Below are 16,295 nucleotides of genomic sequence, written 5' to 3'. Positions count from 1 at the left end.
AACATTCTTACTTCTGGCACCAATTCTTTAAAATTTAATTCACCGTAAGATTGATTGCTTTTCCCTAAGCACCTCAGACGACGTCATATGGTTGGTATTGAGGAAGAAAGTTGTGTAGTGGAGAGACTTAACTGTTTGCTTTAATAAATAATGAACTGAGCCCTCAGCTCGAAGTGAATCGTCCCTTATTGCTAATGTTAAGGAAAATGTTCAGTGACGAATAGGGAGGCAGGAGTAGGTGGCTGCTCCGTGCACCAAAAGAGAGAGAGAGAAAAAAATCTTGTTCCTTTCTTGTTGCCTTAGTGTGTATAAGATATTTACTAAAACACTTACTTGTCTATTCTTCAATATTTGATCATTCTGAAGTTTCCTATTTTCACAAAACCCATCATTTTTATCAAACATATCTTAACAGTAGCAGCAATTTCTGGTTTAATCTTTTGAAGTCCCCTTTGATTTGACATCTACTAAATAAACAAGCCTTTTCATTGATGACTGGGGACACTTTTTTGTTTGATTTTGTTCACTCAGGGTGACCAAACCCCTCTGTACGCCACTGTTTTTGACGAGAAGCCGAAGACAAGCAATAGATCATCTTGCGGGAAGACAGCGTCGTCTTGGCAACGTAGGAAGGCATTCCGGGTACCCCCCGAGTACATACCCCGTAAAGCTACCAAAGTGAGAGGCTCGCAGCAACGCCACAAGTACTCCACCACCGGTCCCCCCGCGTACATCAAGATGGAAACGCTGCATCCAGGAGATGTTTTTGTAAGTCGGAAGGAGATCTGATGCGACACATTGCTAATCATATCTTCAGTGTCCCTTTCATATTGCAGAATATTTGTCATTTGTACAATAATCAAAATATGCAGCGGATTTTTAAGAAAAGCACACATTCTAACAGTTGGTGCCATAACTAGTGCGAATTGAGCTTTCATCATGTAGTTATGAGGTGTTTGTCCAGTCAGTAAACCGGCTTTTGTCATGTGACGAAAAATGAGGCCTTGATATTTTCCAAAACTCAGAGAACTGAGATGTAAAAATGCTTGTATCAAACGGAACAGATTTTGAGTAATATTTATAATGAACTAACCACTACTTTCCGCGCTTCCGCTCTCTCTCACACACACGCACGCTGAAAATAATGTTGCACCCGGCAAACATATAATGTCGTTTTCAAAACTTATGTGGCTGACAACCGCTTTTAACAAACAGAGCTGTTGTTAGAAAAGCAAAAATGTTGATTCCTCTACAAAACGGCTCAAAAAATTAGTCACACCTATAATCCATGCCATCGTAAATAACAATAAAAAGCTATTTACTTCAATGTCTGCTTTTTCGTAGGGGCTGGACCAGCTTGTAGAACCCGGGTGGGAGAACAGGAGGGTGTCTGGATCCGTGGCACTGGTGCGTAGGAAGCGTAACTTTTTATTGTAGCATCTGCCTTCGTGACTCGTTCTAACCATGGATGTGTATAGGTGGATTGCTGTCTGCCAAGACCAACGCTTAGCCTCTTGCGATGTTCTCCTCTGTTGGTCTTGGCGAGCCTCAACACAATGATTGTGACTAAACCGGAAGCTTTGTACACACCTGTCTCGTTTTAGTAGTTAATTGGAAAAAAAATTATCTGCCAACAGTCCAGTAATACAAGTTCGTGCTCTAATGAGACCGCCATTTCACATCTAGCGGATAGAATCTTCTATCCTGTTGATATTGCGTAGTCAAAGTATGCAGTTCTGCAGATGCTTGAAACCTTGTTTCAGTCTTGTACACTATTTTTCTTTCATAACTATGCAACCATTTCCCACACAGACGCATATACATGTTCACACACATCCCCAATTTTATATACATTAAAAAGCATTAAACTTTTTCAGTAATCAAAAAGTTTTAACAATGACATAAAACAGAATAGCAATTCTAGAAAATCATAGCTTTTATATTTCATTAAATCACACACACACAAAGACGTCTAAAGAGCATTATAGGAGGTACTGACACAATCTGTTGTTTCAGGTAAGTATGGGAGCTGATGTGATCCTGCTGAACAAGGTTTTCTACACGTCCATGTCCAATGTCAGCTCATTTGGTGAGGTCCAGCGCACCATGCACATCTACCCTTCCCATGAAACCATGCAGGAACGATACAAGCTGTACATCGCCTGGAGCCTTTATACTGATAAGATCTGCGACGAATTCTACGAGAAGCTCAGGAACACAGGTCAGCGCAACTTCGGCACAATCTTCCACTAGCCGCACTTTCATCTGCTGTTCGAAGTACTTGAAGATGAAAACTGACATACTCCCCATCTCCCATGAAGACAGTCTGCTCCATTTCTTTTCCATTCCAGCATTCCCCTCCCTTATTTTTTTTTTTTATGTTTTCCTGTGGTGTACCTCATTTGCTGTTCGTCAGCTGACCATGACAGTAATGGAAACTTGGTGCCACTGATCCCTCATAATGCATGCGACAGTACTTGCATAGGTGTGCCTTTCTAGGTCAATGCCTTTTGTTTGTTTTTTTCCTCTTTTACATCAAGGATTTTTACGTGATCACATAAATATATATAAGTGTTTTAAAAAAGATTTTATAAATGACAATACAAAGATATAAACAAAAACTCTCCAGGTTTTCACTTTTTCCTCTCTTCTTCAGTGAGAAAAATCTGGCTGTGGTAGAGTGTTGCATGATTTATCTGTCTTTCATGTCAATATCACCCCTCCAGCTCTCACACAATTTCTGCCTCTGATTTACATGTAAACATATATGATATCCTTGACTGAATTTTAAATTTCATATGTTCAAAAGCATTTTAACTGGACAAAACTTACATATCTTGAATTATTTCTTACATCCTAGATCGAAAGCATAAGTACAAATATTATCTGTGTTTTTATCTTAAAGACTCTTCCCTCTGGACTTGACCAGTTCTTCTGATGCTGCTTGTTTTGCTCGTTCCATGATTTCTTTTCTTTGCACTGAGTCATCACAATTTTTCTGCCTGACAGCCTCGATCTCGTCTCTAAAGTACTCCTTTCTAACAATATAAAAAAAAACCCAGCAAAAGTATGATGCCACTACAGAAATAGAAAGCAAATATTATGACTGGTATATGATATTTTGATTACTCATAAAGATCACAAAAATAGTTTTAAAGCAATCACATACTATACCCTGCAAATCTGATTATTATGAGACATTAAAATAATAACTGAGAGGTGTAGATTCTAAAAGTAAAGAACAACAAATGTGCAACCATAAGGGGTAGAGATGCCTTATTATTTTCCCTGATAAAGTAGATATCCATTGTTTATGTAGATGGGGTAAGGAAGTGTTCCAGTCACAGAAACTTTTTCACCAAAGTCAAACATTTTCTTTACATTATCTTAATATTTCATGTCACAGTTTTCCCAGTTTTGATTAATCATTATTATAGTACATTTTCTTAAAGTATATTCCTTCTTTTATGGTGGAGTTTTCACTGCTATGATGATGATGTGGTCAAACACTTCTTCTGCAATGCCAGTTAAATATATCTTTATTCTGCTGCGTCTCTCTTGTCAACCTTTGTATGCTTGACGTGTACGTGTGTGTGTGTGTGCCCTATATAATGATTAAAAATCTAACAAACACTACGAATCGATGTACACCACCGTTCGCTACGCCGAGAGAAAGTAAGGAAATGTTTTCTCTAGCTTCAGCTACTGAAGTACACCCATATGTTTGACAGAAATCTGCCGTTTATGGAGATGACCCATGGCACTGATAATGGTACTGTATATTGCATTATATGCTTAATGTGATGGAATAAAACATAGTATAGTAGTAGTATATAAAAAAACAAACACTGTTTACTAGTCTTTAAAAAAGTTCAACACACCTGTACATAAAACCCAGCACAAAAGTGCCCAGGATTGCACCAAAAAGAAGAGGAAACCTCAAAAGTTGTTGTGTTGTATATCCGGATTTGATCTTCATTTTTGCCCCTGCATATAAGCACAAGCAGACGTCATATATCTTTCTGAGAGTAATCTCCCCTTCTACATTCTTCGCTCAAACACCCTTACCGCTAAAACTACTGATTTTCACACCACTGTCTTGCAAATAAAGTTTTTACTATTACAGCACTTTTAACTCTAATCCTAACAAATTTTTATCAAACGAACTTTCTAAATTACCTTTTGGCCTGTTTAATGGTTTGTGGTGGGATAGGGGTCAGAAGGATAACTCTTTGCTACGGGAAAAGGTGGGTGTTGTCATCTGAGGGTTCAAGACGATTTGACGTCCTGCTGCTCCAAAAGTTATTAGGTACATATGTTTTTGCAATCTTCACATTAATGCTACAAGCCAGATACTTGAAGTAATCAAATTACTATGAAACATTGATTTATTATAAGGTTAAAGTATTATAATATTGCTTGTGATATTGCTTAGCAGCAGACGATTTTGTTTTTGTTTTTAAGTGAAATTTCAATAATTTAAACTTTCTCCCTTTCTGTTAAGGAATGAGAAGAATATACTTGAATTTCTGCTAAGATAAATCAGAAGAACAATATTTGATCAGTCATTAAATATTTTTCGAGTTGACTTTCTGGTGTAACTGCAAATCGCAAGTGACACAGTGACCTTTTTTTTTTTTTTTTCAGGTGCTGTTTACTTTTGCCAGACATGTCTCAATCATCGTTGTCTGCTGCAATTCTTCTTCAATTCAAAAATTGTCGCATTCTGAGAAATCATAAAATTTACTGGGATGATTTATGGGTTCGTGATGGTAAGATAGTTGATCCAGAAAAGATATTTTTTGACGAACGAAAGCCAGCCTGACATCCAAATTGACTGCCAAGGGAACATCATAGCTCCAGGATTTATTGATGTACAGATAAACGGTAAGGTTACAACAGTACAGAACAAACTTTTTTCTTCTTAACAAAATTGTTGACATTTCTCAGCAGCAGTTCTTAGGAGAAATTGGGTATAGATGTACAAGGTAATATTAAGCATTATCAGTTGCACTGATAAAATATATACAATTAAATTACTTAAGGTCAGGTTGACCATTCATGAACATAGTTAGAAATTTACCACACCGCTTTAAGAGTGCCATAGGTGTGTGTATATATGTGCAAGCGGCATAAAACGAATAAAAATATATGTAAACTATAAGCTGTTTTTGTCAACTTTAGTTAGTAAACCAGATATGACCAGAAGAGGCATGCATTCATGCTTAGACTTCGCTTTAGGGCATATTAAAAAACCGCGAAACACCTATTAAATAGCCCTTTCTTTAATAATCAACACTTTCATTTGAGCAATTCCCTATAAAATTTAAGTGTGGAATTAGCAAGATAACTGAGAGACATAAATGTCTACATTTGAAATCAATATAGAGAAGAGTGCCAAAGAATGAATGAAGTGAATTTTTTTTTTAACTATATGGGTCAATGTATTGTCTACCCCTCTATTATATTTTCATTTTATGAAAAACATAAGATTCAAAATCCTATCACATTGTTTTGCTTATTTTATCTGTGAGTACCTTGACAGACAGTTGTATGGTCATATAAACTGTGCACACCTTTCCCTTTTACATTTTGGGTTTGGTTCTCTTTCTGTCTCTCAGACACATTAATGCATGAGTGTACATGCACACACATACACATATGTATGCATGTACACTCTTGCAAATACGTGTACACACACCTACACATCCACACACTATATATATTTTTGAAACCAGCTTTGTACTAATCCAATTGTAGTGAGTTGGGATGGCTCTTGTATTGTTTTGCATATGAATGGTATCTTTTGCATCACATCTTCTTAGGGGTTGTAGAATTCACGTAACATCCTTAAAGAAAAAAAAAAAAGACTGATCACAAACCATTCGGGAAAAATGTCCAGTGGAAACCTTAAAAAATAAGCAAGGTCAGTGTCTCTGAGAAAGGTCCAAGCAAACAATTGAGGATAAACTGTTTTCTCTGTGACTAAGTAACCAGAACGTGTGAAAGGTGGAGAAAGTAATAGTTGAGTTGTTTATGAGACTGAGGGAGAGAAGGATGATGCAGAAATTTCTTTGGACAAGTAAGTAGCACTTCAGTCTTCAGTGAAGGTTGGTTGTCCTGGATCCTGGGTTCAGCCCTTGTTGCTGGCTCGATGTTAAAGACCAAGTCCCCATCTCTTTGCAATTTCAGATAGATGGACTACAGCTGCTGCTGCTTCTTCTGTTCTTCATTGGAAACTCATAAAGGTTGTGTTGTACTTTGTTGTATGCTTGTGTGTTGGTGTGTGTATGATGCATATCTTCAATAAATTGTCAGTTTACTAATTTGAATACACTTTGGATGAGTCCTTTATAAACATTTTGTTTGTCCAGGGGCATTTGGTGTGGACTTTTCAGATATTGATGGGGATATCCCTGCAGGGGTTAACCTTGTGGCCAAGGGACTGTTGGAAGCATGGTGTAACCTCTTTTTGTCCCACTGTGGTCACATCACCGTCAGAAGTGTACAGAACAGTAAGAGAATAGACTTTAATGAATCATCCAGGTGTACATTTTTTTTTCTCTCATTCCTTGATTAACTCAATTCCCCAAATCTGAAGTCTTAAACTCCATCCATTTGCTAGATAGAAATCTTCATTAAAAACATTTTCATCTAGCATAAAAAGAAGTCAGATTTGTTGTCATCCTATTGTTGTTAACTATTTTTTCTTTTACGGTTACTCTCTCATCATGGCTTGTATAGCTTGTAATCTTCTGTTGTGCGTCACAGACCCATATGAATTATAATCAAAGTATGTGGTGTCATGCATAGGTATACTTCATTAACATCTGCTTCCAACTCTTCCATTGGTTGTAGCTATGATGATACAGCAGTATTGATATTCCAAAATTAGTTTGTAGACCTGGCTTATTTTTTTTACTGCCTTTCAATGTTTAAAAGCTTGTATCTTTTGAACAGAAGTAGGTTATATGGTAAGCTATTTAGACATTACTTTTTATTAATGAAGTCCTTTTAAATATAATTGAGTTCAGATAAGTCTTTAAGTAAACCAGTATAGTTCTTGAAAATAAATGGTTCGAGTCAACACAAAAGAAATGCTTCTCAAGCAGATGATATATTTCATATATTTAAAGCACCTTAATGCCAGAAATACATAAAAATAAAAAAAACTGAATCAACTGAAACTGGTGTTCAAGATAAAGGGTTTGCCAGGGGAATGACGAAGATAATTAAAGCAAGACTGCACCCTTATAAAATCTACAACTGTCATATAATGCCATAGTCTGTAAAAATTGGGATTGTTTGTCTCTTACTTTGATTGATTGACTGGTAGGTTGGTTTATTGACTGATTGATTATATCCAGATCTTGCCTAAGATTAAAAAATGCCCAGGGAGTGCAAAAGGGGCAGGTGTGTTAGGTACGTATACTTTTCTTCCAATAAGTAATGTTTTAGATCTAGTTTGCTTTTGAAAGACAAAACGTACTGTTGCCTATCTTATTCTTATACTTGAATGTTATTTTCATTGTGTTCCTGTACTCACAATACATCTGTAACTTCATCTTGTACCTGTTTACGCCTTAACACTAAAAGTTCAAAAGATACAAGATATTTTATTTTTTCACCCTCTAAGAGGCATTGAGATGCTTATACATTCATTGTTTCTGAAACATACAGCATAAATTCTATATTAAATATATATAGGCACACATGCATGCACGAGGGAATTTTGATTATATGTACCTACATGCCTGCACTTAAAAACATGCGTGCACACACACACACAGAGATGTAATTCATACCAGGTGATATATTTACACCAAAGTCTGTTACACAACTCCTTCACATTTATAAAACATTTTGCAATAAATCAAACAATGTAAGAAATAGCATCCTAACTGACCATCAAATTTTGGAGGGTTTTTCCATCCTAAAGGTATTCATGTTGAGGGTCCTTTCATCAGCAAAGAGAAAAAGGGTGCTCACCCCGAGCAGTACATTAGGACCCTGGAAAATGGCTTCCAAGACCTTGAAGATGTTTATGGTAACATTGACAACATCACAATGATCACCCTGGCTCCAGAGCAAGAACAGGCACATGAAGTGATCAGGGAGTGTGTGGCTAGGAGAATCACAGTATCACTTGGTTTGTTTTGGTTTTGCAGTGTCTTCTTAAGTAAATATCAGAAAAGGCAAAAGAAAGATTTTCACAATAAACAGGAATAAATAACTGGCAAATGTGTCAACCTAAAGGTTTAAAGTTTGCAGTAATAAAATTACACTAACACTATAAAGCACCTTGCAGATATTTGCATCCTTGTGTTTCCATTTTTTCTAAATCCTTTCAATTTAAATGCATGCATTTTGCTAGAAGCTAACCACAATTTCAAACACTAGTGATAAAGGTGAGTAAATGACTTTTCTTTATGAACAGTTGAAACTTTGAAGTCTTAAAGTCACTACAACATATCTTTGTAGCATTCATTTTTAAAATTTATGTTCACAGGCCACTCAACTGCCAATTTAGTACAGGGGGAGGAGGCAGTGTGTCAGGGTGCTTCCTTCATCACTCACCTCTTCAATGCAATGCTTCCTGTTAGTCATTAAATCAATGCATTAATTCTTGTTTAAAAAATAATTATATAAATGCTTTTAATGCTTGGGGTTCAACTGTTCAGTAACATCTAAAAACTAGACAAGTAGGTCCAAAACAAATAGATTTCTGTGTTGATTAAATGTGTTGCATTAACTAATGATCATTAATTAGTTTTGCTTACACATTAAACATTTGAAAAATATTTTGCAATCTGGTAGAGCTTTAAATAATACAGAGTGCATGCAATCCATTTTCCTTGTAATACTTCTACATGTAAGCAATAAACTGCATGGTGTAAAGGTGTGAGATAGTAATGCAGTTATCAATAAGGACTCAATAGAGGTGAGATAATGAGTAATCTGAACAACTTATCAGGGGTTTGAAAGCTGCCTACCCAGTTGTGGCCAGCCTTTGTTTTATATGTCATGAATAGATGAATAACACTAAAATTAATCCACTTTTCGTGATGATTGTCAAGAATGAGATCAGATGATTATTAGAGCTAGTTTTGTGACAGTTTCATCACAGGGACCCTCACCTTGTGGGATTGTTGGCAAGTGAACATGTGCCACATGACAAAACCATTTTCTACGGACTAATATCCGATGGCATACACACACATCCAGCTGCTTTACGCATTGCTTACAGAGTTCATCCTGATGGCAAGTAATGACTTTTTAGAGCTTTCTTTTGTTAACTCTGTGTGAATAGCTTTTAATTGGGCAGATAGATTTGATAAATATGGCAGGCAACACTTCATAATCTTTGTAACAGGTCTCAGCATTTTCTGTTGGCATTTGTTTAGGAAATTATTCTAAAGTCCAGTAAATTACATTAACAGGGGATCATGGGTTACATTTTTTCACATAACATTTCATCTGTTTGGTTTGAAAAATTTTGAAGTGCCAAAATATCCAAAAATATCTAAAAATTCAGTTTTTGTTTATAATATCCTGACCAATAAGTATCTCTGTCTTGCACCTATGAAGAAAGTGAGCACTTCTTTTATCAGCATTCCAGTGCTGCTTTTTTCATCACCTATAAATTTATTATCCATTCCCACTAGAATAAGGCTTCATGTGTTTTAAAGCTCTTAATGGGAGCTGAAATATTTGAATAGCAGTTAAGGCTGCTTATGTTAAGCTCATGTTGGTTAAATGGGGCTTCTCCTGACAGGAATAGTACTTGTGACTGATGCAATGAGAGCCATGGGTCTGCCTGAAGGAATCTACAACTTTGGTCAGCAGAAGGTAGAAATTTGTGGAAAGAGGGCTCTTCTCAAAGACACAGAGACCCTTGCTGGGAGGTGATGCAGATTACATCATTGCCACTTTCTAAGAAAATGAAATGTCCTAAATGTGTTTATTCATGCACATATATTTTAACTGTGTTTTGAAATAGATGCATCTACACTTATTGGGTTTTGTGCATGCATGTAAATGTGTTTACACATATGCTAATGTACGTGCTAATGTGTACGTGCATAAGTGTGTGCTAAGTCAAGTAGATGTTTGTGTGAACAAGACAAACACAGAATCTTAGAATGCATATGAGCATACTTTCCAGATTGTATTTATAAAATGAGTCTAATTCCTGGTACATAATGTATATTCCTATCTGCTTATGTAGATTCCAGTTATATATAATAGAATTTATGAATGTACTCCAGGTCATATAGAATCCTGTGATTTTTAAACATATAATACAGATGCTAATATTTAATACAAAATGATTTATTGCTGACTAATTTTTGTTTTACAATGAGAATTTATTTTACTAAGTGACATTCCCCATAGAACACACCTTAAACGAGACTGATGCCACAAACATTTTATTTCAAACATCGAACTACATGGTTTTCCCTTCAAAGTAAACCCACTCGACAATGAACCTAATAGCAATGCCCTAAGTGTCTGGCAGTTCCTGGCCTTATTGGAACAACCTCCCTATTCACCAGATCTTGCTCCATGTGACTTTTTCTTTTTCCCAAGACTTATAGCATGGATGCTATCAAGAGGGACATAATGACAGAAAGGAGAAACATCCTAGAAAATAGAATGCTTTAATCAGTGCAAAGAAGCATGGCAGAGAAGGATGGAAATATGCATTACACTGGAGGTGGATTACTTGAAAGGGGAAACTATGTAGTTTATTATTTGGAATTGAAATAAATATGACACCAGTCCCATTCCTTTTCAGACACATCTCGTATACTTGCATGCACTTATGTTAAAATATAAGTTCTCTTTCCCTCCCCACACATACGCATTTTCTTGGAGACTGGGGACACTCTTAGGAAATATACATACAGCCCATAGACAATCCCTGATTTTTTTTATGCCAGGCATTATACAGCCAGTCACAGACATTCTTTTATATGAGTAGGATGTGGAAGGAGGACATTATATATTTTGTGTTGGTAAAATGTGGATGCCATTCTTTTATGTGGGTAGTACATGGAATGATTTGAAATAGTAGTCTTTTGACTTGTTTTGTACAGCATTGCAAGAATGGATACATGTGTGCGGCATTTTGCAAAATCTGCAAGTGAGTATTTTTTTTTTCTGATGCACCAGTAGTTTAGTAATATCAGTCAGTTTATTTTCAGTCACTCATTCGTCCCTTGACTGGTACTAGTTGCTGGAGTAAGCACATCAATGGCAGTTGACAAGGACCTCCACTAAGGCCTGTCTTGGGTGATAGTGAACATGTCATGCACAAGATGGTCAATTCATTTCTTCACATTCTGAAGCCAGTCTTCATCTAGCTACTGTGGTGTTGATCACCCTACAATATCCCTGTATATCACCTCCACTGACAATTGTTCTCAAATGCCTAGATTCCCTCTTTGTATTGGCAAACATAGTCCACATTTCACATCTCTAAAGCAGGATCAGTACCGAGGGTCTTGTACAGATTATGCTTCATAGTCCAGCCTAATCATTGCCGCTGTTCCTGTTGAAATCCTGATTTGAATATCTGTCATGGAGCTGTCATTTTCTGAGAGGGTGGCTTTCAAGCCCTTAAAACTGTTTACCTCTTTGAGACATATCTGCTTTGCCATTGCCAATGACCATGCATTTGAACTGTCAGTCTGTTGGTAAGGTCTTACAGTTTTCTGTTTTCTGTCAAATCATCTGCAATGCATATAGGTTGCAGATTGGCCTCCAACTGATTTTTCTTGTTCTAATACAGAAAATATTTATCGTAAATCAATAATAAAATGAAATGACTGTTTTTCTTCTGCATCCAGCCATGAAAGGAGGGAATGTTTTTCCAAATATTCATGCATAACCAAGTTTTACTGATAGGAATGCACAAGAGTTTTATGAATTCTTCCACGTACTTCAATAATTATTAGAATCAGCTTTTTTTTTTTTTTTTTAATTTAAAAAATGCTCCAATTTTACTTTAGTTGTGAGATTACAGTTTTCTTACCTAATGTCCATGAAGTCTTCAAAACTAGTTTTCTACAGCACATATGAATAACTATAATTTTCTATTCTTATATTCTAATATTATCTCTTACATAATAAAATGCTAATAACTTGTATGTAACTGTTTAGCTGTATAACATGCTGTGGTGGATTTCATGAAACTTTTGGTTTTCCTGCATGGAGAAAGCTGATTTTTAAGCAGAACACTACATGAATAAGAAAAAAAAATTAATGATAGCAGCTATCAGAAAATAGAAAGAAACCTTTCTTTCAGACTTTTTGTTTATCTTGATCTAAATTTATGTTTGCAATGACATGACTGTTTTACTTACCAGTGTATGTGTGTGTGTGTGCACCCTTTCAGCAAAATGTCACCAATTATATACAGATGATGCCAAATTTTTATTTTCTTAGGATGTGGTCCGGTGCTGGCTCTGGAAGCAGCCTCCCTCCATCCTGCTCAGTTACTGGGCATCACAAAGAGTAAGGGGACACTGGACTATGGATCAGATGCTGACTTCATTTTCCTCAATGACAACCTTGAGGTCAAAGCCACATATATTGCTGGAGAGTGTGTGTGGACACCTGACGGTGTACAAAAATATGATTTACTGTAAACATCTTGATCTGAACTTACATGCATAGTCATGAAAAAGTTTATTTATTTACTATGCAAGCGAAACTATGCCATGAAAAGTTGGCACAGTTTGAATGAATGGGACCACACAGGTCTTTTTCTTCTAGTCTCTCCCCTCGGCATCAATGAATTTCTTCTATCACACATAACAATGAGTCTTGGTTACTAATTATTTTTTTTTTATTTCAGGGCTCTCTCTTATGCTTGATCATTCCTTTGTAAAATAAATGTGCTTATGGACTTTGATAAATTTTGGTTACACATTTCACTGTCAGTAGAAGCTGAATCTCTTAAGCTTCTTATTTTTTGACATGGTAAAAATGTATACAGCTTGAAGATTTTCTGAGCAAGTTGGAGGAAGAAGCTATATTACCTCAGGGTATGATTATACTATTGGTTTATATCACATAGCAATGTGTATTGCAAATTCCCTTTTCAGAAAGGACACATGACTAATTGATTGATTGATTTAATACCTTTAAGGAGGATGATCTAGATCAAAACCAGGTACTAAAGAGACCTGTTGGTTATTATTTTGTTACTTGAAAGGATTGCAGGGCTTTTATATATTTGCAAGTTTTATATATTTCTTTAGTATTAATAGAAGGGCTGAGTTTCTTTTATCAGCTTATATGGAGATGATGTCAGAATCTCTAGACAGATGACATTACTATTCATTATTCTGATTTAAGTCAACAGAAGATCTCAATTTATGAATTACATTTTTTTTTCTTTTTTATATGCTTCATGAAGACACAAAAGCAATACCAAGAAAATATCCAGACATACAGTTGTGTAAATAAAACCTTTTGGAATTTTGAATAAAACTTTACATTGTCAAACATTAATACAAATGAAAATTATGTCCTCTTCTCATGCAAATACATATGTTTGCTGGACAAGATAATATATGTTGTTTGAAGTAATGAAAGACAGTTTATAAAAACATGAACATTTTACCTCTTACTGCTTTAGTGGCCAGTGCGCTTTATTATGTTTTCACTTTATGTTTACAGTCTTTACTTATATTGTAACTGCCAGTTAATGGGTTTTTGTCTTTAAAAACATTTGCATCATATCAATACAATATCTGTACGATAGTAGCAGTGAGGTTTACTGCTATCTTAGATCTTTCGAGGAAATGTTCTTTTTCATTTAAATTTTCAAAGCACACCCACCCACTTAGAAACACACACAGAAAGATATTCCAGAGAAAATATTTTATTTTAGTAATATGTGACCCTCCACGACGAAATAAGTCTTGTCAGAAATTTGAGATTTGCCAAATTGCATATTTTCAAAAAGTGCAGGTTCTGAACTTTCTTTTGATATAAAACTTGTTCTTCTCATCCTACTATTGAGTTAGTTATAAACATTTGAAGTGTGAAAGAACGGTGGTGGCCATTTCGAGAAAAGCGGGTTCAAAGATTAGCGTCGAGATGGCCGACCGGATTTGTTTACTCCATTTGCAGACAAATATTTTGATTGTTTAGTAGTTGAATCGTTCTTTAAAAAAGTTGAACATACAGACTCGATCCGGGCTTTCTGGCAAGGTATACCAAGATGGGGTTATGACAGGGTGAATTTTGTTTTCGTTCTGCAGAATTCGGTACAGATCGCAGTAGGGTACCTCGATTAAAACATATTTTAAGTCAATTTTTAACTTTTATTTTATGCAGTGTATTTTCCTGATAGTTCAATAACCAAGGAATCTAATTTTAAAGAAAGGTTAAACTACACAAAATTGACCCCGATCACCTTTCGTGGCCTCTAGTGCGACAAGACTCATTTCGTCGTTGAGGTCACATATAATAATTTTTATTGTCAGTATACGTGTCCCTTTGTCATACCAATTAAATGTATAAAAATGGTGTACGTGCTGTATCTATGGATGAATATATACATCGAATGTATGTGTGCTCATAAAGGTGTATTTAATACCTATACCTTAAAAAGGTATATGTGCTTGTGCACCATTGTCCCTGTATGTAAAGTGCTGATGAGACAAGCACTGTATAATTAGTAGTGCAAGTAGTAGAGTAGTGTAGCTCAAGAGGATTTTGTTTTTAGTTTAGTTTTTCAATTCTTTGTCAAGCTGCAAGAGCATACATTAAAACTAAAAAGTTGATATTTTACCTGCTCTATACTTCCTTTCTAACACTGATATGTTCTATTTTTTTTTAATGTAACCATATATTGTACATATTTAAATGCATAAATTTTGGCAAAGAACTTAAATTTTAAAAAAAATTTATTTTTGTAATCATAAAGGTTTTATAATTTGCTTTGAAGACAATAATGAGCATCTAAATTTTATTAGATATATATACATTCCTGATGGAGGTTTAATACCGGCAAAATGTTTTTTTATGAATGGGCTAAGTTTATTACAGTATATTCTCAAAATATATAAAATAACCTCCTCCATTTGTGAACTAAAACAAAAATCATTGTATAGAATGAGATTACTATATGTTGTAACATGAACAGATGTCGTGAAAGCCAGATCCAAAGAACTGGAAGCATGTGCTACTTCATGGGTGTTCTTGTTTGAAGACCTTTCTTTTAGGGAAGGGGTCAGTTCACTCCAATCCAAGTGAATATTTTTTAATGAACTAAGTGCAATGCTTTAGAAAATACTAATAAATTAATTTTACTGATTTATAATATTCAAATAAAGTTCTTTCATATCAAAATCAGACATGAGTCTGTCAACTATTGTCTCTTTGATAATAGCTGTCTTGTTCTTATTTATTTACAACAACAAAAAATAATAATAAAATAAAAGTGCTGTGCTGAGTCACGTAGCTGAACAAGTTTGCCCCACTTTACTGTTGTGAGAAAGTGCTCCTTATGCCCTACAAGTAGCAACTGCTTTGCACAGTCTTTATATATTTTTTTTTTTCCTACAAGTAGCAACTGCTTTGCACAGTCTTTATATATATATATATTTTTTTTGCATTTGTATGAGATTTGGAGCAGCATCCTCCAGCACTTGGTCTCATATGGTTGTGTTTTCTTCTTTGTATTGGCAAGCAGACTCCATGTCCCACATCTATAGGACTAGAACTACAAGGGACTTGTACAGTCTGTGCTTGGTAGAAAATGACATTATTTTGCCAAATCCTGCCTATCTTTGACTGTCTCCTCAAAATGCACCATACTCAGGTGAAGCTCGATCTGCTTTGCTTTTACCATTGGTGTTAACCATGACATCGCTCTTGCATTACCAGTCTTTGGGACAGAACTGTAAGAGCCATATCTTTGTTTAAATAAATTTATTTCTATAAAATCTATCATTTATTATTGTTAGCTAGCTATTTCCACAATTTACGTGTAACTTAACGATACGTTACATCACACTACCATATAGCGTCAGCTGCTTCCAGCATATGCATCACACCACACCTTCATTTGTTTTTAATGCCTTAGAGGCATCATTTCGACGCAAAACTATATCGCTCCTGGTATAATATCATCGACGCTACGCCTGTCAATTCCACTACACCGTGGTCACACCACATCGTCACAAAGTTCGAAGTCTATTTTGTGTGGCAGTATCAGCAATGGCACGTGTGTTGTAACAACGTATGGCTCTTTTTATCATATTTGATGTTAATAG

The 16,295-nt window shown here is 35.5% G+C and overlaps 1 protein-coding gene and 1 long non-coding RNA gene across 2 annotated transcripts; one reads left to right on the top strand and one right to left on the bottom strand.

The window, feature by feature from the left end:
- Window positions 1–2,952: 2,952 nt before the first annotated feature.
- On the bottom strand, window positions 2,953–4,020 carry LOC112559467. Its single transcript, XR_003098337.1, has 2 exons — window positions 3,882–4,020; window positions 2,953–3,038 (listed from the first exon to the last, which is right to left on the bottom strand). It is a non-coding gene; the product is annotated as an uncharacterized LOC112559467 (long non-coding RNA).
- A 150-nt stretch (window positions 4,021–4,170) lies between these two features.
- On the top strand, window positions 4,171–14,272 carry LOC112559465 (N-acetylglucosamine-6-phosphate deacetylase-like). Its single transcript, XM_025230751.1, is given in 12 exon segments — window positions 4,171–4,309; window positions 4,648–4,822; window positions 4,824–4,887; window positions 6,375–6,457; window positions 6,459–6,515; window positions 7,368–7,422; window positions 7,940–8,149; window positions 8,510–8,598; window positions 9,117–9,261; window positions 9,776–9,905; window positions 11,100–11,146; window positions 12,451–14,272. Coding segments are annotated over 11 exon segments (1,236 nt in total). The 5' UTR covers window positions 4,171–4,309; window positions 4,648–4,669; the 3' UTR covers window positions 12,654–14,272.
- The last annotated feature ends 2,023 nt before the right edge of the window (window positions 14,273–16,295 follow it).

The sequence above is a fragment of the Pomacea canaliculata genome, linkage group LG3, assembly GCF_003073045.1.
Source record: "Pomacea canaliculata isolate SZHN2017 linkage group LG3, ASM307304v1, whole genome shotgun sequence".
Taxonomy (NCBI): Eukaryota; Metazoa; Mollusca; class Gastropoda; order Architaenioglossa; family Ampullariidae; genus Pomacea; species Pomacea canaliculata.
Note: the sequence above shows the minus strand (reverse complement) of the source record. Positions and strands in the feature narration are given on the sequence as shown.